General features: G+C 45.5%; 1 protein-coding gene across 8 annotated transcripts in view; it reads right to left on the bottom strand.

Annotated features, from left to right (window-relative positions):
- The window catches only part of pcloa (piccolo presynaptic cytomatrix protein a), a 144,258-nt gene that overhangs the window by 82,472 nt on the left and 36,572 nt on the right, over nt 1-25,214 (bottom strand). For all 8 annotated transcript variants that reach the window (XR_008725261.1, XM_055653514.1, XM_055653513.1 and 5 more), the window contains exons 3-5: nt 10,111-10,695; nt 2,581-7,417; nt 307-2,225 (exon numbers count right to left, since the gene is read on the bottom strand). Coding sequence is in view for 7 of the 8 variants with exons in the window: in XM_055653514.1 (XP_055509489.1) it covers nt 307-2,225; nt 2,581-7,417; nt 10,111-10,695 (7,341 nt within the window). In the remaining variant the exon portion in view is untranslated. The remainder of the gene's footprint in view (nt 1-306; nt 2,226-2,580; nt 7,418-10,110; nt 10,696-25,214) is intronic.

The following is a 25,214-nucleotide window of genomic DNA, read 5'->3' as shown; positions in this document are numbered from 1 at the left end:
GTGAACCACAGCTCCCCTGATACACGTCCCTGCCAGCAACACGTGTCCCTCACATTCTCCGAGAGAGAAGCCTGTGATGGTAACGAGCTTCCCTTGCCTGTGCCAACCTTTAAACTTCACCTGAGTTGTGACCATCCAATCGGGTACATGCCTGATTATTACATGAGTGTTAACCACCAGGTTAATTATTGCCGTTGGCAACCAGACCCTGATCCTATTATTTAATCATATTTGACATGGAAAGTATCACCAATGGGCATGTTATAATTGGGGGACAGCGGGGACATGTCTGCGCCGTTCACTTACCGCGTAGCTGTCGCTATATTGGAAGTGCAACCGAGAGTTTTCTTCCGCTGTGGGGCTGAGAGGTTTAGGATCAGACATGGACCGTTGCATCACCTTGATGGTCCGTGGACTGAGCGGCTGAGTCATGGACACATCTGGAGCCGCCAGTTTCTGTGAGATGATGTCGGCGGGCTGGAAGGTGGTTTCCAGGCCTTTGTTTGGAGACATGGGCGAGAGAGGGGAGTACAACACCTGGGGAGATTTGGGAGGGGAGTGGACAACTTGAAAGGAGGAATCAGCCCGAAGGTGATTGGCATATCCAATTTCTAGCGGCGTTGGACGTTTCTTGTCAGGTTTAGGTGGGGATATTGTGCCGACCACCGTGCTACTCAGGTATGGGGGGCTTTGTCCATTAGAATCCCCCTCCGTCTGGCACCCTAAACTTTCACCTCGATATGTTTTCTCTGGAGCAGAGATGTGTTTCACAATCTCTACCTTGGAATCGATCCTTGCCCTTATTGAAGGCGTCTTTATTATTCCTTCAGGTTCTGTTTGCACGGAAATTTCAGCGACTGTCTGTACTGAAATGTTGGAGAATTTGGCGAAATGTAGACGCTTTGTTTTGTCCACCTCGGCACTGCTATCCGTGTACTTCCCCACTCGAGACTTGCGTCTCCTGTTGGGGATGTCCCACTCCTCTGCATTGTCCTCATCGTCCGTCTGCACGCACGAATCCACGCTCTTCTTCGATCTTCTTCTTCTGGTTGCGTACGACCTCTCCGTCGCTTCTTCGTCGTCAGTTTGGACACCACTGTCCACTATTTTCTTGTACGATTTAGAGTCCTGTAAACTTTCCTCTGGGCTATCCGTGGCGCGCAGCCTCGGCATGGAGCTTCTCTTTCTCAGCTGCCTGCCCTCTCTAGCGTCAATGTCCTTCAGAGACATTTCAGACACGGAGCTGAGTAGACAATGGCGAGGCGTGTGCTGAGGAACACCATCGTACCAGGGTTGGCTCTGTGGGACATCGTGGCTCATTAGAGGAGAGACATTCGAGTCCTGAGTTTGCCAGAATGCCCCGCTCTCTGCGCTGGTGGACGTGGTCTGGGTCGTAGGGGAGTCGTAGATCTGATAGATCTGGCGGATCTTCTGTTCCTCCAGTTGCTGCTGCAGTTGATGCTGTAACTGTTGGATCTGCTCCAGTTGGATCTGCTGCTGGGCTATAGTTTCTTGTTGCATCATAAACTGTGCCTGCCTCTCCTCTTCCTGCTGGAACAACAGTTGCTGCTTCATCGTCTGTAGCTCCTGGAGTTCCCGCTGCACGATCATCTTCTCTTGTTCGCGGAAGATCTGGATCTCGTGTCGTTCCCGCTCCAGCTCCTCGGCCAAACGGATCTGTTTCATCTTCTCAAACTCCAACATCTCCCGTTCCATCAGCAGATGTTTGTTCTCCTCGGACCCGGGCGACGTGAGAGGGGAGAGCTGGGGGATTGTAGTCGGGTCGATGTCGGGATCTTGCAAATAATCAGCTTCGTGCAAGTAGGGGGCGCCTGCAGACTCGGGGTACGTGGCCGCAATATGGGGTCCGCTCTGTAGTGGGTCCGAGCCCGCGGGTTGGAAGGTCGCTGTGTCTAACCCTAGTAGACCGCTCTCACTGCCATGAAGACCAAGGGAGTGGCTAAATATTGAACCGGGCTGGGTGGTAATTGCAAACGTGGATGGAATTGGAGTTGCCACGGAAGAATAAACCACCCCGCCAGAAGACCTGAGCACACTCGGCATGCCGTGGTGACCTCCCATGGTCGCTATTAATCTTGCCTGCGAGTACTGGGGCAGAGGGGAAGTGCCTGCAATCAGCTGTCTCGTCTCGGGATAGCTCAGCGCTCCTTGACTCAGGTGTTCGTGAGGTTGGGTACAAACTGCAGAATAGTCCATTAGTTCACCTGTAATCACAGGGTCAAAAACAGGCATTCACTCGCAGACACTCAGACTGAAGAGTGGGTGACGTGCCAGCACATGCAATCCTCATTACCACCGACATTTGCAATTAGAAACCAAACAAAAACAAACTGGAAATAAATAAACATGCAAGTGCATGCAGGCAGCTGTGCGAATAATGCAAAAATGATGAAACAAAGGGTTAGTTGCAATTAATTTCCTCATGCTTAATGTTCTGGGCTCAAGTGGAAATACACAGGGATTAGAACGATGCAAATGAAACGCATTAAGCCAACACAAGTTGTGGGAAAGCATGCAGGCAGAGTTTGAGGGACAAATCTGTCGCTGATTCACACTGACCTGGTGTCAGTTTGCCTGCAGTTAGATCCACAGCTGCATCTGCGGCATTGAAGTTGTACTTGGTCCGGTACTGAAACACGCCAGCCTCCGCTAGGTTGGTGTCCGACATAGAAGGCTTCATGTTGCCCAACCCCCGGGAACCATTGCGGTCATAGGTATAGTGGTCATCCCTGTAACCGTAGCGGTCTTCAGGTAGAACAGAGGCGGGTTCCAGAGAGGAACAAGTCCGGCCAAAGGGCAGTTTGTAAACCACATCGCAGCAAACACTCTGCCGTCCAGCCGTGAGGTCAACTGGCCGGTCATCCACTCCCACCACCGCCGTCACGATGCCGGAAGTCGCCTCATCCAGAGACACCATCATCCTCTGAGGCTTGGTGGTACTCAGGTCGACGGCTGCGATCTCAGGCACGTCTCCATCCGTCCAGCCGTTAGTGGTCCCGGTGGGGGCCAAGGTGAGCGGTGTTGGGACAGACCAGCCCTGCACCGGGGCGGTGGAACTACACGTCAGGTTAATGGGGACCTCCGCCACGCCGACTCCAGCCGCCGGGCCACGAGTAGTCGGCACAGCATCAAGGCGGGCTGTCAGTTGTAGAGGCAATGATGCCGCATGTACCAGATCCACCTGCCCCTCGCATGGCTCTGCAGTGAATGCTGAACCCACTACAGTTCTGCAACCTGCCACTTGTTCCGCTGCTGCAACGGTGCTGAGGTTGACAATGTTGGGCTGGACTACGGTGGTCAGTCGCCCAGTGCCGGCATCCACCGCCGACCCCTGCCTCCGCCCATCTGCCGGTAACGTGGACAAGTCCATACCTTTGGTGGTCATGGCCGAGTCCAGAGATGTCAAAGTGCGGAGATCTATCACATCATTGGCTGATGGCCCTTGGTCCAGGGAGCTGTCGGTTCCCTGAAGGCGCGAAGTCTCTGGATATTTATCGTTCGGGGGGATGGAGATGGAGACACTCGTGTTGTACAATACCGGCACCTGTGTGGCCTCGGCCGGCATCTCACGGGCCACCGTTGATATAACACCCTGCGCCAAACTCTGATAAAAATATACAGTCTCTGTCTTTCCCTTTTCAACTATTTCCTTTCTTTCTAAAGACTGCGTGAAGTGAGCCAAGGATAGAGTGGACGGTAACGGGGCGAGAGCGGGTGATTTTGTCGAGGTGGTGCACAGGTGCGCAGGTGATGCTTGGCAGGTGATAGATTCTGTTGGTGTGCCCGGCTCAGATGGTAAGGTGATGACTACGTAGGTCGCTTGTGAATGAAGAGTCAACTTGGGAGAAGCTCTGTTTGAGTACGGGGACAGGGGGGATGTGGGTGAGGTGGGTCTAAAGTCTCCTGGAGAAGTCAGCTTCAAAGACAAGGTTGCTGTTGAGGAGGGAGGTTTATGCAGTAATTCACCTGGTTTGTGTTCAGTGAGAGGGAGGTGAGAGAGTGAAGGCTTTGGAGGGATGGCAGGTCGTATTCCATCTGTTGGCCTTGTGGGGAATACCATGGCAGAGGGAATGTTGGCTGGTTTTGGAGGGACGGGGGGCGGTGGGGGGTGGTAGAATCGGCTGTCGGCCAGCACACTACTTTGATTTACACTATTAGACACACCTGTTCTAACACCAGCGTATATGGGGTAACCCATTCCACAGATGGGAACCTGAGGCATGCATGGCTTCCTTGGGATGGCAAATGGCTTTGGAAACATTAGTGGAGGGAGAGGCGGAGGTGGAGGTGGGAGAGGTGTGCCCATTGCAGTGTACAGTGCTGGTCTCGTGATAAATGAGCCTGCTGTACAATCCCAGGCTGTGGTGTATGGTACTTGTTGGGCTGTGGAGCAGGAGATGGATGCAGTAGTTGAGGCAGTTGTGAGTTTTCCATCTCCTGACCGAATGGATAGTGACATCGCTTTTGATGCAGGCTGTGTTACACCTGAGCTTCCACATATAGTCACACTTACCGAAGGGCCAACCTTGGCATAATGATTGGCTGCAGTGGATGGTCTGACCTGTGGTGATGAGGTCAGAGTGGAGGTGGGAGTCTGGGAACTGTCTTGACCAGGAGGAACAGAAATAACCACATGGTGTGACTTGTTTGCAGGATCCACTGGGGCACTGACTGGAACAGGATGGACATGAGAAGTCCTACCCACCACACCAGTTACAGGACTCATTGTTACTCTGGCTGTAGTACATGTGGGTGCTACAGTGGCCCTCTCTTCACTTGTGGCTTTACCAACAGCAACCAAATCTGTTGCCAAAGCTGGCACAGTGTGAGAAACTAGAGAGACCCCAGTTGTGGTGATGGTTGAGGGAATTGTGCAAGTAGATATTGCCGGTGTGGTGCTGCTCGGTGCCACAGAGATGACCGTCGTCTCCGGTTTGCTCTGCTTCACCATCTCTGGTCTTTCATCAGCACCATAATCTGGGAATTCTGTTTCAATGTCCTCTTCTGTGAAGTGTTGGGTAATTCTAACGTCTGGGATAGAATGCACAACACTGCCCGTCACCACAGTCTGGGTGACCCCTGCGTCTGAATGTGGCATTGAGGTCATTGCATCGTAGCCCATGCTGCTAGAAGCCGGTGGGAATGTTGCTCCAGGAATGTGGTCGGCATCAGTCGTCACTGGGGACAGGGGGGAACATGGTTGCGTTGGGCTGGTTCCCGGAGTTAACAGCGCCCTTTGCCGCTTCATCAGCTCCTCATACGCAGCATCAGCATCTAACAACTGCCTGTCCATGTTTGGGGAAGTTTCAGCAGCCCCTGAGGAATGTGTAATGATGGTCTGTCTGCCAGGCTGCACAGTGGTGACTTGTTGTCGCTGGATGTTCCCAACAGAAGCTTGCGTCTGGCGGGACTGCCTGGCGTCACTGTAACCGGGAGACCTTCGCATTATTTCCTCATAAATTTCATCGGGACTTCTTAATTTCTTTTCACCATCTTGGAACAGTCCTGCAGCAGGATGCTGCCCCGAATGTAAGTCACGGTTATCTGCAGTTCCATTGTAGGTATCTTCAACTAAAGATTGGTAGATATAATCTTCTATTAACATGCCCCCATATAAAGGCTCTTTCTCAAATACTTCGTCCGCTCCTTTCTGATTCTGAAGTAATTTTGCTTTTTGCATCATTTGTTCATACGCTTCATCTGCACTTTTCAAAGACTTCTGACCAATCGCATCTTCCATAATGTTGCCAGACTTATCATCTGTTGGAGAATGCAACAAAACTGATGTTGGCAGTTTATAAACTTTCTGCACTTCGATTATTTTTTCTGGACTGATTTCAAAGCCTTCAGATTCAGACTCAATGCTTGGTGAATATTCTGAGCATGAAGACCGATGTAACTCCTCCATTTCTGCAGCTTGACGCAGTTCCTCTGTGGGGGAGGCATCTTCAATGGGTGACAGGTTGCTGGGAGGAGTTTTTGGACGTTCACGCCTTCTCTGAGCTCTCAGCTCATCTTTATCTTTCTTGGATTTCTTTGTTGAACTCTTCCTTTGTTGTTGCTCCAATTCTCGTTGCTTCTCTTGTTCTCGCAGAAGTTCTTCCTCCTCCCGCAATTCTTCTTCTTCAGAGGAATCTTCAATGGTTGGCAACAGAGGACCATGTGATCTGTGACGAGCCTTGCGTTGCTGTTTACTCTCTTCAAGGACCTTCTTGTGGCTAGGACTGCTGTCGCTGTCTTCGTCCAAAGATGACACTGAAGTGGGTGAGGTACCAGGCGTGAAGCTGGATGTTGCATGTAAACTGGATGAACCTTCTCCTCTTGACCTGTCTTCTGGTGAATCTGTCAAACTTTCCATCTCCAGCTCTGGTTCTTCATCATAGTACATTTCATCCTTTTTTTCTGAATCCTCTGTGTACTTATTTGCAATAGAACTGTTCAAATCAATAGTTTTAAAACGTCTAAGACCTCCACCAGCTGAGACAGACATCTCCTCATTTTCCTGACTTTTCGTCTCTCTGTACTTGGCTTCAGGGCTTGCGTCGTAGACTTCATCATCATCATCGTCATGCCACGAGTGCCGTCGCCCTGAATCATCATCATGACTTGTGCTGCTTTTCTTTGAAAGACGCCTGTGCTTAGCAGTTGACCCTTTGGTCTCTGGATGGTCTTTTTTGCCAATCTCTTTCAACTGGCCCCTAATATATTCATCCTCATCAGATCCTGATTCATCTTCACCAGCACTCATCTCAATAATCTGCTTTCGAATGAATTCTTCCTCATCACCAGATGCGTGGCTGTCACTGCTTGATGATCCAACGCTGACGGCTCTTGGCCGGTGTTGCCTGGGTGAGAGCTCGCTCTCACTACTGTCCTCCAGAGAATCGTATCTCTGCCTCCTCACCGCTGCCTCCTCAGAACTACAGCTTTCTCTTGCCACCGTTTTATGCAACGTAACCGCACGACTCTCATTCTCCAGAGTTTCTTCATCCTCTTCCTGAATATCTTCTAGATCCTCTTCATCTGAGCTGTAAGATTCAGGAGTAATTGGCAGGGTCCTTGGCCTGTGGTGCTCTCTTTCCTGCTCAGTATAAAGTCCATAAGGATCTTTGTACTGACCTGGCTTGGCATTGTTTTGTGTATTTGCCTGAGCTTCTAAGATTGAAAGTACAGTACTTTCTAACTTGGCAAGATCAGAAGGACTTGATGGACTACTTTCCTGGGAAACGGAATCTTTCTTCACTGGCTCCTTGAGCAAGTCCTTATCTTCACTTTGGAGAGTGTTTGTAATTTCACCCAAAGAGCTCGATATCCCATCAGATGAATAGCCGGTGTCACTCATACCCTGGGGACTCCTCTGCTGCAGTAGTGCTGATGAGTCAGATTTGTCATCCTCCTGTTTTGGAAACAATATACATTACTCAATGAAATAGAAATGATAAACAAAGGAATTTGTCACATGACATCTTGGTACTCGATGTACATTAACAATCCACAGCAATAGAACGTCAGGTTATGTATAAAATACAAACTGTAACAGTAAAATTGTACCAGTGTTGATATCCATTATCCGAATGGGAACACCCGCCCCTCATATCCCCCACTCACTTTAAACCTATACCCTCTAATTTAGGTTCCCTTGGGAAAAAGACTGGGATCACCCCAGCAGTGGCACAGTGGCACAGCGCCAGAGACCCATGTTTGATCCTGACTACAGGTGCTGTCTGTATGTAGTTTGTAAGTTCTCCCTGTGACCTGCGTGGATTTTTTCCAGGTTCCAGGTTGCTCCGGGTTCCTCCCACACTCCAAAGAATGACAAATTTGTAGGTTAATTGCTTGGTAAAATTGTAAATTTACCCTTAGTGTGTGTAGGATATTGTTAGTGTGTGGGATCACTGGTCAACATAGACTTGATGAACCGCAGGGCCTGTTTCCGTGCTGTATCTCTAAACTAAATTTAAATAAACCTGTCTTATCTATGCCCTGAATGATTTTGTAAATCTGTGTAATTTATTCGCTGGTTTGTCCTACTAAAACAGAACACCTGTCATTTATCTAAATGAAACCCTATCTGCCATTCCTTGGCCCATTAGCTGGTTGAAAAAGATTCTGTTGTAATCTTAGATAACTTTCTTCACTGTCCACTATACCAACAATTTTAGTATCATCCACAAACTGACTAACCAGGCACATCCATCCTGTTACACAACATGTACCCAGGAAATTCTGGATTTAGTGTTGTTTAATGAAACGGATTTAATAAGGGAACTCGAGGTAAAGGAGCCATGAGGAGGTAATAACCATAATATGATGTTTTAATCTACAATTTGAGAGGGAGATGGGAGTGGCAATGAGTTCCACAGATTCACCACCCTCTGACTAAAGAAATTCCTCTTCATCTCCTTCCTAAAGGTATGTTCTTTTATTCTGCGGTTATGGCCTCTGGTTCTAGACTCTTCCACTAGTGGAAACATCCTCTCCACATTCACTCTATCCAAATTTGGTAAGTTTTAATGAGGTCCCCTCTCATTCTTCTAAACTCCAGCAGGTACAGGCCCAGTGCCTTCAAATGCTCATCATATGTTAACTCAATCATTTCTGGAATCATTCCTGTAAACCTCCTCTGGACCCTCTCCAGAGCCAACACATCTTTCCTCAGGTATAGGGCTCATAATTTCTCACAATACTCCAGATGGGGTCTGACCAGTGCCTACAAAGCCCTCCACCATCTGCCCCCCCCCATATCTCACTGACCTCCTCTCCCCCTACCAACCCTCACGGTCCCTCAGATCCACATCAGCCGGTCTCCTCTCCATCCACAAGTCCAACCTCCGCAGTTTTGGGGACAGAGCCTTCTCCAGGGCAGCTCCCAGGCTCTGGAACTCCCTCCCCCAACTGATCCGCAATTCCGTGTCCCTCACCATCTTCCAGTCCCGCCTCAAGACCCATCTCTTCACCTCTGCCTATCCTTAGCCCCACGTCCCCCTCCCTTTTCATCTGTGCATTAATTGCCTCATATTGTGTTTTGTATTGAATTCTGTCTTTACTTTGTGTACTGGTTATGTCTCTACTATTTATTTCATTCCCCTTACATGTTTTTCCTCTACCTGCTAAATTTTTGTAAGGTGTCCTTGAGACTCTTGAAAGGCGCCCATAAATAAAATTTATTATTATTATTATTATAAAGACTCAGCATTACATCCCTGTTTTTATATTTAGTCCTCTCGAAATAAATGCTAGCATTTTTTTGTACAACTGCAACTTTCTCTTCACTCTAATAGGAACATGCATACTTGGACTCTCACACTTTCAAAAGCATCCCACCTTCTGGACATAAGCAATCTACTCCCATCAATGTTTGCAAGTTACTGTCGAATACCATGAAAGTTGCCCTTGCCACATAGCATCATAGTTGGCCTTTCTCCAATTGATCAAAGTCCGAATCCATAATGCAGTTGGTCAGGCATCAGCGATTTATCTGCCACTGGTCTGACTAACTTTCAGACTGATCTACATCCCCCTTCTTTGCTCTCTACAACTCTGCCTAGGTTCCCATTGTCTGCAAACTTACTGTTCATGCCCCCTATATCTCATACGATTCATTTATAAATATTACAAACACACTAACAGCTTCAATCCCACTATTCATCACTTAGAACAGATTGCCAACAGGAACACACTCATCCACCACTATCCTTGGATCCTTTCACTAAGCCAATTTTGAATCCAGTTCATCCACACATCTTGAAACCCCTGTGTCTTGTTCATATATTCAACATCTAATGCTCTGCTTGCATCAATCTCCCTCGTTACCACTTCAAAAATCTCAGATCTATTGACCCATTCCACCTGCGTTTGATGAGATGCATACTTGACCTATGGTGACCCTGATGGTGAAGGAAATCCCGCAGAGACAATGGGCAAGGAATCCCAGAACTTAGACCATGAAGAAGAGGAATGTGCTGAAACATGGCCACAGGACAACGCATTACCTGTCTTATACCCGAACATCAATTTCCAATCGACAGTGTGGAAGGTTAGAGTGGAGCAACATTGAAACATTGAAACAGATAGCAAGGTTTTACTCACGGCTGTCACTTTGTCTTTTGCATTCTCCACTGGTTCTGGTTTTCTCACTTGTTCAGTCTGTGTATTTGTGGCTTCAGGTGGTGATTCTGAATGTCCTGTTGTGGCCACCGTTTGTCCAGCCTTTACCTCCTTTACTTCATCTGCTGGCACTTTGTCACCGGGTGTAGGCACCGCTGCACCAGGTTTGTCAGCACCTCCTGTTTGCTCAGGAATTAACTGAGCCTGCTTGTGTTGTGCAGCTTGGGACTGTTCTCCAGAGCCTGGTTTTGGGGCCTGTGCCTCCTGAACCAGTGCTTGGCCTTGTCTGACTGCAGGTGCTGTTTCTGATGGTTTGACCGGGACTGTGTCCTTAGTCTCTGCTGCTTGGGAGGTCCCTGCAGGTTTCTGCTCAGTTTCTTTTGCCAGTGAGGGTGAAGGTTGACCTTTCTGGGAATGTTGCTGTTTGGAAGGAGGGAGGCCCGGTGATTGCTGCTTTCCTGGGGCATTAGTTGACATTGGATGCAAAGGAGGCATTTTCCCAGGGTCTCCGAGTTGTCCACTAAGTGCTCGCTGAGTCTGGCATGTCAAGCAGAGCCACTCCACAACCTGAAAGACACAAACAGCAACACTGAACATAGCCTCATCTTCTTGCTCATCCTCAGCCAGCTGTGGAATCATGGAATCAATGGGTGGAAACAGTGAAGAAAGAGATAATTTAGCCCTTTGATTCCATCTCACCTCTCTCAGACCAAGACACAGTTGACTGTCTCCACTGTCCTGCACTCCCACTGCTGATCAACATCCCTCGGAAACTGCAACAGACCCGTCTCCAATCTTTCAGAAAACACATTGAACCCAACACCTGTGGAGAACACCTTTACCTCATGTCACCCAACACCTGTGGAGAACACCTTTACCTGGTGTCACCTGCAGTCATTTTGCCAATGGCAGATGAGATTTTCTCCTGAAAGATGTGAGGTGTAGATCTTGAGAGGACTCGGTGCCGTGCAAGTCATTTATGTATAACACAAGTAACAGAAGTGGCAGCAGTGATCTTCACAGAACACCACTGGTCAAAGACCTCCAGTCAGAGACTCGCCCCTCAACCTCAACTCTACAGATTCCCAGCTTCTCACAAACTGTTTGCAGGTGCAAAAGCATCTATATATAGAGAGTAAAAGGATCATAGTGCAATGCTGAGCTTGTTTGTGGAAAAACTACCCTCAGAATCTAGGGATCAGTGCAAACGGTGGGAATTTTACATTAATTTTCTATTGACTGCACTCACAAGTTGAAAAGCAGTGAATTATTTCAAAGAATGAATTCCGTTCTAGTTACATGTTTAAAAATGTAATAACAGCATCCAGGGCAGTAACATTCATCTGACAAGCCCTTTCAGTAAGTCCCTTTAATGGTTTCTGACAGATCTGTCACGAGCAACACAGTTAATGAGAAGGAATGTCATTGCCACACAATTATAAAGATCCATTCTCCGATTTACATGGGCTTTACAAGCCAAGTGTTGTATAGAATGAAGTGTACAACACCAGGCCACAATTAACCAAATAGATCTGTAACATCACAAACTGAGCAACAAAGCTGGTTTTCCATCATCATCAATAAAAACCTGCAGATCCTAAAAATCTGAAATAAAATCTTGAATCTACAAATATAACAAATAATGCTGGAATTGTACAGCAAGTCCAGCAATATCCACGGCAATAGAAACAGCCAGAACTCGGACAGGGAGGACATGTTAGATGCATTGGAAAAGACCATAGGGGAAAGATGGATAGAACAAAGTGAATATCTCTAATCAAGTCAGATCAAATGGGTAAATGTAGCAGTCAGAGTAAATGACAACACTTTGTGGTTTGTGTTGTTCATCCTTGGGAGATGCCGTGCAGGTCAGTCTGCACTGGTAGAGAGAGAGAGATAATCAGGGCCAAAATAGACAGAACTGGAACCCAGTGTGTTGAGCAGCAACTCTGGGGGGAAAGGAATGGTCAATGTTTCAGGCTGAAACCCTGCATCAGGACAGACAGATATCAACAGCATCAACAAGGTGGTCTTTAATATTGAATCCTGCAGTGTGACCAGGCAGAAAGAGAGGTGCTGTTCCTCCTTGGGATCACTTTATCAATGGTATTCTGACCATTATTTTATCTGTTCCTTTTTACATTTTGTAGAATGTACTTGCTTTGGCCAAGCTGAAGCTCTCACCTGCTCCAGGTGCTGAGAACAGGAGAGGTTCAGGTGAACTTCAGGTGAAGGTGTGACTGAGACATGCAGCAGGTTTGGGATTGCTCAATTAGAGGATAAACATTGGTTTATTTCTGCTCTTTGGTTTTCAACCCGATTTCACACCTGCTCAGAGAAAGATGATCCATTAACTCTCCAACAGCAAGAAACAAAAATCTCCACCAAAAGCAAGACTTATCTGTGCCCTTCCATCTCACGCTACCTGAACAGTTTTTTTTCTACAAGTACATTGCTCCCTCTAAAATGTGTCCTGGCCACCTTAAAGCTGCAAGTTCCAGAATTAATATGTCCCCTTGCTACCTTAATGCTGCAAGTCCTAGATTTGGATGCATGCTCACAGTTCTCTAGTCATACAGCTTGGAAACAGGCCCTTCAGCCCAATGTGATGATGCTAACCCAGATGCCTCAACCATTCCATTTGTTTGGACCTGGTCCACATCACTCTAAATCCTTCCTATCCATGAACATTTCCAACTGCTGTGATAGTCTCTGCCTCAACTACCTCCTCTGGTTCCTTGTTCCATATATCCACAGCCCTCTGTCTCACCTTAAACATCTTCCCTCGAGTTCTTAATATGAACATGATATTAAATATAATGCTAGTAAGAGTGCTGTTATGATCTGTAGAACCAAAGAGGATAAATGTCTAAAATTTCCTGATTTTAAATTGTCTGACAATAATCTTAGTGTCTGTAATAAGGTAAAATATCTAGGGCATATTATTACAGAACAAATGACAAATGATGAGGATATCTATAGGCAACGACACATGCTGTATGTACAGGCGAATATTCTCTTGCGTAAATTTGGTGCGTGTGCAGATGTGGTGAAGATGTCGCTATTTAGAGCACACTGCACACCACTCTACACTGCGCACCTGTGGTCAAACTATGGAAAGACAAGTTTGCAGAGACTAAAGGTGGCATATAACGATGCCATGAGAACACTGCTAAGGCAACCTAGATGGTGTAGTGCCAGTAATATGTTTATGGCTGCAGGAGTCAGTACTTTAGAAATCTAGATCCTAAGAAATCACATGTATAAATTCATTTGCAGGATAAATGACTCTAAAAATGTAATTCTTGTGGCCTTGCCCAACATAAGGGTTTAGCACCAAACGCTACGAATCCCAGCTGTGGAGACACTGGTCTCGTTGTATCGTTGGAGGACTGATCATTCTTTTAATCTGGATTTTTAACTTATGTATTGTGTTTTTTTATTTTTTATTTTTTAAATATAATTTATGATGCTTTTATGTGATATAATAAGATTTTTTATGTACTTTATGATTTTTTTTAATATGCATTTTTTTAATGTAATGTTGCCCCTTGTCTGGACCTCGAGTCCACAATACAATTTATTATTATTATTATTATTATTATTATTATTAATTCCCTACCCTGGGAAAATTATAAGACTGTGCATTCACCTCTGTGAGATCATCCCTCAACCTCCTGCACTCCAGGGAATAGAGTCCGAACCTGCCCAACCTCACCCTATAGCCCAGCTCAAGCCCTGGCAGCATCCTCTAAATCTCTATGCTCTTTCCATTGTAAAGGCATCCTTCCTGTAAGTAGGATGGCCAAAACGGAACACCAAGTGAACTCAAGTGTAGCTTCGATGTGAATGAAAGATGTGGTAGTTCTGTCACTTGTTACTTTCATTGTGAAAACACTACAAGCCCATAGACTCCATACTGTTGTGCTCTAAGAAGAAGAATCCCAGTTCTTTGGAAATCTCTGGTTACATTTGTGCAGTTTGATATCCAGTTTGATATGTGTGGCATCTCCATCTGCACTGTATCTGACTGTAACCAGCAACATAACGAGATATTTAAATATATATTTTAAAGCCTCACTATTATCCTGCAAACTAATATGTAAATGACTTTCCCATCTCTGTCCTGTATTGGTTAAACCCAGAAGTGCACGAGTATGATTTAGTTTTGAGAATAAAAGCATTTCTCGCTCGCAATTTCAGGATTAAATTTTGCTGCATTCCAGTCTTGGTAGCATCTATGATAATTTAATGGGAGAATTTTTCTGGGCCCTTTCTGATCAGGGAGAATGCTGGCACATTGTAAAGGAGTGGATCTGTTTAGTGTAGATACATAGTTATCGAGATGAGATTCATCGCCACTCAGTGAATTAATTATCAAATCTTTCCACATGATCATGACATCACCCCCCCCCCCCCCCCCCCCGCGGGTTCTTCAGTTCATTAGCAAACATGGTATGCAATGCAGCAGTCAATTTGCATCTGAATGCCACAGCAATACACATCAAAGATCATAGAGCGGAGATCTTTGGTACACATCATGTGCCTCCTCCATGGCCAGAGTGAGCACCACCGGAAATTGGAGGAGCAGCACCTCATATTCCGCTTGGGCAGTCTGCACCCTAGCGGCATAAACATTGAATTCTCCAATTTCCCGTAGCCCTTGCTGTCTCCTCCCCTTCTCAGCTCTCCCTCAGCCCTCAGCCCTCTTCCTTTTTCCTTTCTTCTCCCCGCCCCTCCCCTCCCCACCCTCCATCAGTCTGAAGAAGGGTTTTGTCCCAAAACGTTGACTATTTCCTTCGCTCCATAGATGCTGCTGCACCCGATGAGTTTCTCCAGCACTTTTGTCTACCTTCGATTTTCCAGCATCTACAGTTCCTTCTTAAACACATGCGCAGGAATCTTCTCTTTTAAACTTTACTGCAATGTTTGAAGTAGCTGAATCTGCTTTCTGAATGGTGCAGTATGTGTCCCTTTGTTTCTGCCCTACTGCAGCTTCCACCTTGAGGTCACATTTGACCACAGAAGCAACATTTGTGTTATTGATGAAGTCTCCAGCAGCTCAGTTCATTGGTCCAAATCCCTGTAAATCTTTCCTATTCATGTACTTGGCCCACATGTCTTTTAAATGTTGTAGTACCTGCTTCAACTGCCTCCTCTGGCAGCTCCTTCCATACACCCACCACCTTTTGTGTGAAAAAGTTATCCCTTAGGCTCCTATAAAATGTTTCCCCCTTACCTTAAACCTATGTCTGGTTCTCGATTCCCCTACTCTGGGCATGAGACTCTGTGCGTCTACCCGACCTATTCCTCTCAGGATTTTATAATCTAGTATATACATATACTGCAGTTCATGTAAACCATGTCAACTACTCAGCGATAGTCTCATTGATAATCTGTTACCTCCTCAAATACCAGTCAGATTGTTGAGGCAAGGCCTTCCCTTGATAAAGGCACGTTGTTGTTCCCTGGTTGAGGGTTTTTTAAGCAGATGCTTGTGCACCAGCACGCATTATATTTTTAGGTTTGAATTTATAACGTTAGTGCCTTGAGCTGATGGCTATATCATTAATGTGTAAGAAGGAACTCTGAAGAAGGGTCTCGACCCGAAACGTCACCCATTCCTTCTCTCCAGAGATGCTGCCTGTCCCGCTGAGTTATTCCAGCTCTTTGCTATATCATTAATCCATGGAATACCCATCAGTGCAAGGGAGGAATGTTCTAAATTCAAACCTAAAAATAGAAAGTATTTTGGTACTAAAGTGACAGTTTGAAAAAATCCCACAGCCAGATGACAAAAAATAATTTTGAGGTGAGTTGAATGATTCAATGAGTCCAGCAATGTGATAAAACAGGGGATCTGATCAAAGCTTTCTCACTGAGTTTGTAAACCCTCTACTTCTCTCACTGGCATCGTCACGGAGGGGAACAGCTCATTTGGCCCACCACATCCGAGCACATCTATACTTATCCTATTTTCCTGCATTAGATCTCTATATTTCTTTGCCTTGCCAATTCAAGTGTCTAAATGTCTCTTAACACAGTCATTACATCTGATTCACCATCTTTCCTGGCTGCATGTTCCAGAAATCAACCTTGTATCCTTCAGTTCCTGCCTCACCCCGTAAACCTACACCCTCTTGTGTTTTATATCACTTCCATGGGAATAAGATTCTGACTACCCACCTTATCTTCTCATTTTATGTTCCTCTATCAGTCACTTCTCAGCCGAAGGGCCTGTTTCCATGCTGTATCTCTAAACTAAACTAAATAAATCTTGGGAATTCAGCGATCAATCATCACTCCTTAACCTGTGCCTCAGTGCTTCCTCAACAACGAGCAGACACTCCTGTTAGGATATTGATTCTGATTGGGAATGACTTCCTGGTGATCAGTATTAAATGGCATTTTCCATTTCACTCACACATCAATTCACCCCTTCCATCGCCATCTCTCCGGCAGACATCCGTGCGTCTCTCCTCCCATCCCTGACCTTGCCCACCCATAGCAGGGAAAGTAACTCTGGGGATTAACTTGTGCTCTTTAATATTTTTCCTAGTGCCCTAGACCTGATCACAGGACCTCATCTCTTTCTCTACCCATGTCATTGGAACTGATCAGGATCATGAATACTGCATCTCCATTCTCCCCTTTCAAAATGTTTTGCTGTTATTCACTGACATCCTTGACCCCAGCACCAAGCTGGAGTACCACCTCATCCCAGTGTACTACTCCATCCCAGTGCACTACACCACTCTAGTGTACAACATCCTAGTGTACCACTCCACTCTAGTGTACAACTACATCCTAGTGTACTACCCCATCCCAGTGCACTACATCATTCTAGTGTACAACATTCTCGTGTACAACTCCACCCTGTGTACAACATCCTAGTGTACAACTCCACCCTGTGTACAACATTCTAGTGTACCACTCCACCTTGTGTACAACATTCTAGTGTACCACTCCACCCTGTGTACAACATCCTAGTGTACAACTCCACCCTGTGTACAACATTCTAGTGTACCACTCCACTCTAGTGTACAACTACATCCTAGTGTACTACCCCATCCCAGTGCACTACATCATTCTAGTGTACAACATTCTCGTGTACAACTCCACCCTAGTGTACAACATTCTAGTGTACCACTCCATCCCAGTGTACTATGCTGCTCCGTAGTCACATCTGTAACCACAGGAGCACCTGTTTGTCCCCTTAACTAGTGAACCAGCAGTAACAGATACGTCCTCTCTCCTATTCCTCCACTCCCTGTTGTTGAGCTACATGTTGAGTGAGTGGTATTGATTGAGGGGACCTCTCTACCAATGTGACTACCTCCTGAAATATGTTACACGTGAAGTTTACAATCTTTGCCAAAGTTTCATAGTGGCTCCAAATGTGTTTTTATGTCTGAAACATCAGTAGTCTTTAAGGATTCCAGCTCTTCATAAATATATTTCAGATTTCATGCGTCTGCAGTATTTTGATTTTTGTATTCTTCAAATTATTGACTGTATATTTTATTTGTCAAGGAAACATATCCATTCTGCCTCATCCCATTTAAAGTAACTTCCATGGATACAGTGGGCATCACGGTGGCACAGCAGTCGAGTTGCTGCCTCACAGTGCCAGAGCCCCCAAGTTCCATCCTGACTACGGGTGCTGTCTGTATGGAGTTTGCACATTCTCCCCATGACCTGCGTGGGTTTTCTCCAGGTGCTCCGGTTTCCTCCCAAACTCCAAAGTAGTACATGTTTGTAGGCTAATTGGCTTCAGTAAAATTGTAAATTATCCCTAGTGTATGTAGGATAGTGTTAGTGTGCGGGGATCGCTTGTTGGCACGGACTTGGTGGGCCTGTTTCTATATTGTATCTAATCTAAACAAAACATGTTTTACTATGTGCACTGGGGGACAGATTGTGATGAGGACAGGACCTATAACATCAACATGTGCCTCTGTCTCTGCCTCCACAGATGCTGCTCGACCCACTGAGTTACTCCAGCATGTGTTGTTTGCAGCAGAGTTGTGACATTGGCTCTCTCTCCTCTCGTTGTGCTATTGTTAGGTTCTAAACCATGCCAACTGTTGGGAGACGCCGTTAACTGACTGGTGTGTAAGAAGGAACTGCAGATGCTGATTAAAATCAAAGACAGACACAAAGTGCCGGAGTAATTCAGCGGGACAGGCAGCATCTCTGGAGAGAAGGAAAGGGTGACGTTTCGGGTCGAGACCCTTCTTCAGACTGGTCATGGATGAGAGACATAGATGGTGATGTGGAGAGATAAAGAACAATGAATGAAAGATGCAAAAAAGTAATGATGATAAAGGAAACAGGCCATTGTTGGCTGTTTGTTGAGAAGCTGGTGAAAATGAGAAGGGGAGGTGGAGACTTGGGTAGGGGGGGGGGGGGATAGAGGGGGGGGGGGGGGGGGGGGGGGGGGGGGGAATGCCGGGGCTACCTGAAGTGAGATAAATCAATATTCATATCAATGGGCTGTGAGCTGTCCAAGTGAAATATGAGATGCTGTTCCTCCAATTTGCACTGGAACTGTTTTATGTGAGGCGTCACCTTGCGAACATGCATGCAGATAATAATTCTTTGGTGCTTATTACTTTAACCGCGTAAACATCACATAAAGCATCATGTCAGCTCTCATTTATCACAATGTGAAATGAATCTAATAACAATATTTTGGTGATACATGGTCAGCCCCTGGTGTTGTTACCAATTACATTCAGGGCAATTATGCTTCACCCTCTACTGTTGGTTTACAAGCATTTCCTGGTAACCATTGTGTTCCTTTTCATTGCGAAACATTGGCTCATGTCCACAACTAAAGCTTCATGGCAGCTCGGGTGATGTGAGGCAGGTGGACAGCTAGTGCAGCCACTCGAACTGGATTAACAATGCAGTCGTCAGGAGCCTGAAGGAGACACAGCTCCAGCCAAAGGGATTATTAATGCTGCATTGATTAGTGGGAAGAAACAGTGCAGTGGAGAGAACAGCAGCAGCACAGTCAGTCCCCCACAACATCCCATATAACAGAATCTCCTGCAGCCACTGTGTGCTACTGGGGCAGAGATAAGGTTGGGCTGCCAAATGAGCAACTTCTTTGTGATGGATTGTGCAGAGTTCAATCATTTATACCAAGAGGACTGGAATATTAAAACGGAGATGTAATGCTGAGGCTCTATGAGGCGCTGGTCAGGCCACATTTGGGGTATAGGGCAATTGCATGGTTGACACTTGATGCGTAATGTTGCCGTGCAACACCTTCTGGAAGACAAGCGGTGTACTGGAGGCAAGCACAAGTGTGTTGATTACTATGGCTGCCAGTACTGCAGGACTGTCCTCGGTCCCAGCAGCCGTTGAATTGTTGCAGTGTGCTTCCAATCTTTCAACTGACGAGTATGCACGATATGTTTCTGTGATTGGTTGACTCTCATTTAGTGCCTGAAACAGGGAAATCGCATGATATTTCCCAACTTCCAGAACTCAATTCCATGGACACCACGGCATACTTGATATCAACGGCGAGTCCATACACGGCAAATTATTTTCAGGCATACAAGTTATCGACTTACAATCAATTTGCAAATGGTTATCTATCGTCCACAGTTATGAGTGAGTGGTGTGTGGAAAAGTACGTTTTCGATCATTTATTTATGATATTCGCAAGTTTTTAAATCAGTGTTTTAAGTTTTTAGTGACGTTTCATTTTAATGGATAGAAAGTGCACTCGACTATAAATAAACATTTGGATTTTCGTGCTAGTTTCCATGTATTCGGTGCGACACTCACCCAGCTATTATTAATATTTGATGCATGATATTCTTGTGCTTTTTATTCAACTTCGTGTGAGTACAAACAACAGGTAGTTTTAAAAATATTAACCCACACGGAAAAAAATTACCCCAAAACGGTAAACTGTAAACTTAAACCCATGCATGGAAAATGTAACTAAATAATTTTATGTAAAAAAGGGAATGGCATTGGCCAAATCTAAAAACTATCAGCATTAAAAACAATTAAAAAACACCTTTAGATTGGTATAATGTTAATAAAACTTTGGGCACATTGGGTTTATTTTCACTTGTCTTCAGAAAATTTGTAATATGTTCACGGTCATTTTATCAGGACTGTTATTATAGTTGTTAATATGAGGGTGCCAAACAATTTAGTTTTATGTCATTTTCTGTAATGCAAAAAAATAAAAATAAATGTGAATACATGTGAGTCGTCATTAAACATGTAAAATTGAAATGTATATTTTGGAAAATAATAATGTCCTGAAAGTTTATACACCCCCTCCCTTTCAATGATATTGTCAATTGACTGAGCTGAATGATGTTCAATTACTAGCTAACAATTCCTTGGTTTGCATCTGAGTAAAATGTAATTTAAAACCCACGTATATCTTTTGAAATTTCCCTTCAGAAACATTGTCAACGCCCACTTGAGAACCATGGTAACTTCTAAAACTTTTTAGATACCAAAGGAGTCAAGAAAAAACCACAAAGAATGCTTTACTGTTGATGAAATGCAGTGAACAAACGCGATAATTCTCGATCTTTTCCATCTTAATATCTGCATGGCCAATGTTCACCAAACACTTTGGCTGTTGTTGTCCCTTCAACTCTCGCTTCTCTCTACCATAATTTCTCCTCACTTTTAGAATTCTGGAGTACGATCAATAGCTCTCACGGTTAGCCCCATTCCCACAATTTTTAACAGCACAAAAACGGACCATTTTTATGGTATTTTCCAGGTAAGAACATCCGTGTTGTAAGAGTGTATGCCGGAGGCTTGCTTGTCCTCCAGTACGACTCCTTGAGTGACTCCGCGGGTCACACACTTTGACCTTTTGATCTACCGTGTAATCGCCCTATTTGTGCCCCGTATCTGAGGAAGGATGTGTTGGCCCTGGAGAGGGTCCAGAGGAGGTTTACAAAAATTATCCTAGGATTGAGTGGGTTCACATATGGTGAGTGTTTGATGGCACTGGGCCTGTACTCGCTGGAGTTTAGAAGTTTGAGCGGGGGCCTCATTGAAACGTACAGTAGCTAATTGGACGATGTTTCAATCCCTCTAGTAAGTCGGCACTCTTGCTATTGGCAGTGGGATTGGAGTGGTGAAAGGTAGGGTAGGTATGTCACTAGGTGGGCACCCTCCTTCTTTGACGTTTCATTGATAAGCCCACAACATCTCCAGAGGGCTCAACGGTGATACCTGGCGTCCCAGTTACACCCCCCTCAATTCCATGCCGCCCTGTCTTCATCTTGCAGCCCAATTGCTATCTCTCCTTTTGATCCAAATCCAATTGCTGTTTTTTTCTGCAGAATTTGATAATAATTTGATTGCTTGTTGGAGGGAGCGACCCCTCACCCCCATTTTCTTTAATAGCCTGGTCATAGATGTAGCAACAAATCCCCTGCATCCCACTTCGACAGGGAAAATCTTGGTCTTCCAGCCATTCTGGGAAGGTTCAGTTGCCAGGTCAGAGTACTTGGTCTTTTTCCTCTCATAAGCTTCTTCAACACCATCTTCCCATGGAACTGTCAATTCCACAACATATGCCAACTTGGCTGTTATGGACCACAGGACCATGTCTGGCCGGAGTGTTGTAGCCACAATGTCTGGGGAAACAGAATGTTTGCATCCATTGATGTTATCTGGTGCTCTGGAGGTTGGCCTGCTGGTACAAATGTTGTGAAGTGGACATTTCCTGCCGATGTTGGTGGGGAAGTATTTGTGATCGTTCGCCTCTGTTCCAGGATTGATGCCAGCTGTCTGAGAACTTGGTTATGCCACCAAGTGTAACGTCCTTGGCCGAGGCTCATAGTGCATCCTGTTAAAATGTGCCTTAGTGATGCAGGTACTTGGCAAAGGGAGCAAGCGAGGTCTTCTCCGAACCACTGCTTCAGGTTCTGGGGTGATGGCAGAACATCATAAGTGGCTCTGATGACAAAACTTAGCCAAGATCCTTCCATTTGCCAGATATCACGCCAGCCGAGTTTCCTCTTTTCCAGGCTCTCCCAGTTAGTCCATTGGCCCTGCTTGGCCATTGAGATGGCCTTGGCTTGCCGCTCTGCCTCCTCCCGTCTTCTCACCTCCTCCACCACCAGCCGTCTTTTGAATAGTGAAAAGCCTGGATGGGAGAGTCTAAGACCAGTGGTCACAGCCTCAGAATTAAAGGCCGCTCTTTTAAAAAGGAGATGAGGAGGAACCTCTTTAGTAAGTGGGTAGTTAATCTGTGGAACTCAGAGGGCTGTGGAAGCCAAGTCAGTGGATATTTTTAAGGCAGAGGTAGACAAATTCTTGATTAGAATGTGATGCCCAGGATACTGATGGTGGGAGTTGTCGGGATAGTAATGCCAAGGGTTGATGATTGGACTGCCACGTGACAGTGAGGATCACTAGCATAGAGTTACACAGCATGGAAACATCCCAACTTGCCCATGCCCACTGTTGTCTACCTGAGCCTACCCCATTTGCCACATTTTGCCCATATCCCTCTAAACATTACCTGTCCATGTTCCTGTCCACGTCCACGTCCTGTCTTTATACCTGTCCAAATGTCTTTCAAAACATTAGAAACATAGGTGCCTCTACAACCTCCTCTGGCAACTCTTCCACATACCCATCATCCTCAGGTACCCCTTACATTTTACCCCTCTCACCTTAAATCTATGCCCTCTGGTTTTAGACTCCCCTACCCAGGGAAACAGATTGTGACCATATCTCTGCCTCTCTTGTCATCACTTTTGTTGTACGATTGTTGTACCAGGTAGCTAATGCCCAGTTGTTACCTAATGGATTGTTTAATTTTCTGAAGAGCTCTGTGGAACTGAACATTGTGTGACAACATCTTATAGACACTTGGACAGGTACATGGATAGGACAGGTTTGGAGGGATATGGGCCAAATGTGGGCATGTGGGACTAGTGTAGATGGGGCATGTTGATCGCAAGTTGTGGTGAAGGGCCTGTTTTGTGCTTCGTGGCTCTATGAACATGGAGCCTTTTGGCCCCAAACAGCCGTGACCTCCATTTCTGACCATAAAGGAAGGCCGGTGACTGCAGGAGCAGCTGAAGATCATTGGTCGACACTGCCCAGTGGAGGAGCAGTGAACAATGTCAGTGACATGTCTTTGTGAGTTTTGCTGCACTCTGGCTTCCAAATACATCATCTGCCAGCGGATCCCAGGATCCAACTCCACTTCAGTCAGCCTGAAGTCACTGGCAGAACAATCACCACACTGCTAAATTTAGATCAAGTTTCTCATTCACTAGCATTTTACTGAAACATTTGCATTTCTAAATGTTCTACTAATTCTTCATTAATAACTGATTCCACTATTTCCCTGACACAGGGTGGCACAGTGGTAGAGTTGGTTCCATCCCAACTTTGTACGTTCTCCCTGTGACCATGTGGGTTTTCACCAGGTGCTCCAGTTTCGTCCCACAATCCCAAGATGTACAGGGTTGGAGATTAACTGGCTTTGGTATAATTGTAAATTGCCCTTAGTGTGTGTAGGATAGAGTTAGTGTGCGGGGATCGCTGATTGGCACAGACTCGGTGGGCCGAAGGGCCTGTTTCTGCATTGTATCTCTAAACTAAACTGGTTGCAAAAAGCGGTGGGCAGCAGTCTGAAGGGTCTCAACCCGAAATGACACCTATTTCTTTACTCCAGAGATGCTGCCTGACCTACTGACTTACTCCAGCTTTTTGTGTCTTCCTCTTAAACTGCACAGGTGTTGGGCTAACTGAAGTGTTGTTCCCTTTTTTTCTCACCATCCTGCCTCAGGTAGCTGTTGCACATCTGCCTATTTCCAGCCCTGAACTTCTGGAATTTCTGGCAGCTGGAATCCATGCCTCGACTATCTCTGCACCAGCTCCTGCAGAGCAGTGGGATACACAGGACTGTCACCTCTCAGTCCCATGCGGTTAGCTCACAGTTTATCTCTGGTGATACATATCCTCCCTTGTCACTTGCTTACCATACTTTCCTGCCCTCTGCTGTGAAAATCAATAGACAATGTGTGTTTATCTGATCAGACATTTCTTTATTTTTCACTATTTATTCCTATCTCAGTGAATGAGAGATAAATGTTAACTTTTTCTACTATCTTCGTTTTCAAATACTTGTGATGCTTACAATCTAATTCACATTTGAAGTGTTGAGCAATTCTAGTTACTTTTAATACTGTGACGAGAGGTTTGAGACTAAACTTAGTCAAGGTGAAACTATTTGGGTAATCTGATCATTCTCACACTGGTGATTCATGCCAACATTCTCCTCACTTCCTCACTCAGTGACAAACTAAACTTAGCCTCAAGCCCATATCCTTATTTAACGTAACACCACCAGTATATTCATTAATGACCGGTTAGGAAAATGATGATTTCACTGAAACAACAATAATAATTCTTTAATTAGAATAATTGTTGGATGGCAGATAGGAGAGAGAATTTGGAAAACAGAGCATAATGTTCTTCCAAAGAATAACACAGAATTGATAAATGAGGAACTATAGTTGCACCCGGCATGGCTAGTTTCCCAGTATCAGGTCTAGCATGGTTCCTAACTTCACAAGTTATAGGAGTAGAATTAGGCTATTTGGCCCAAAGAGTCCACTATGCCATTCATTCATGGCTGATCTCTGCCTCCTAATCCCATTGTCACGTCTTCTCCCCATAACCCTCGACAACCGTTCTAATCAAGAATTTGTCTATCTCTGCCTTAACAATATCCGCTGACTTGGCCTCCACAGCCGTCTGTGGCATTGAGTTCCACAGATTAACTACCCTCTGTCTAACAAAGTTCCTCCTAACCTGCTTTCTAAAAGAACACACTTTAATTCTGAGGCTATGACCTGGTCTGAGACTCTCCCACCATCCTCTCCAGATCCACTCTATCCAGGCCTTTCATTATTCTATAAGTTTCAATGAGGTCCCCCCTCAAACTTCTAAACTCCAGCGTGTACAGGCCCTTGAACCAAACAGCACAATCCTATTCTACTTTGATAATGGAACATTATGATTTACCTCTCACCCTACATGGACTAGTTTTTAAAAATTAT

Source organism: Leucoraja erinacea, chromosome 22, assembly GCF_028641065.1.
Source record: "Leucoraja erinacea ecotype New England chromosome 22, Leri_hhj_1, whole genome shotgun sequence".
Classification (NCBI taxonomy): domain Eukaryota; kingdom Metazoa; phylum Chordata; class Chondrichthyes; order Rajiformes; family Rajidae; genus Leucoraja; species Leucoraja erinaceus.
This window is presented reverse-complemented; position numbering and strand designations above follow the sequence as displayed.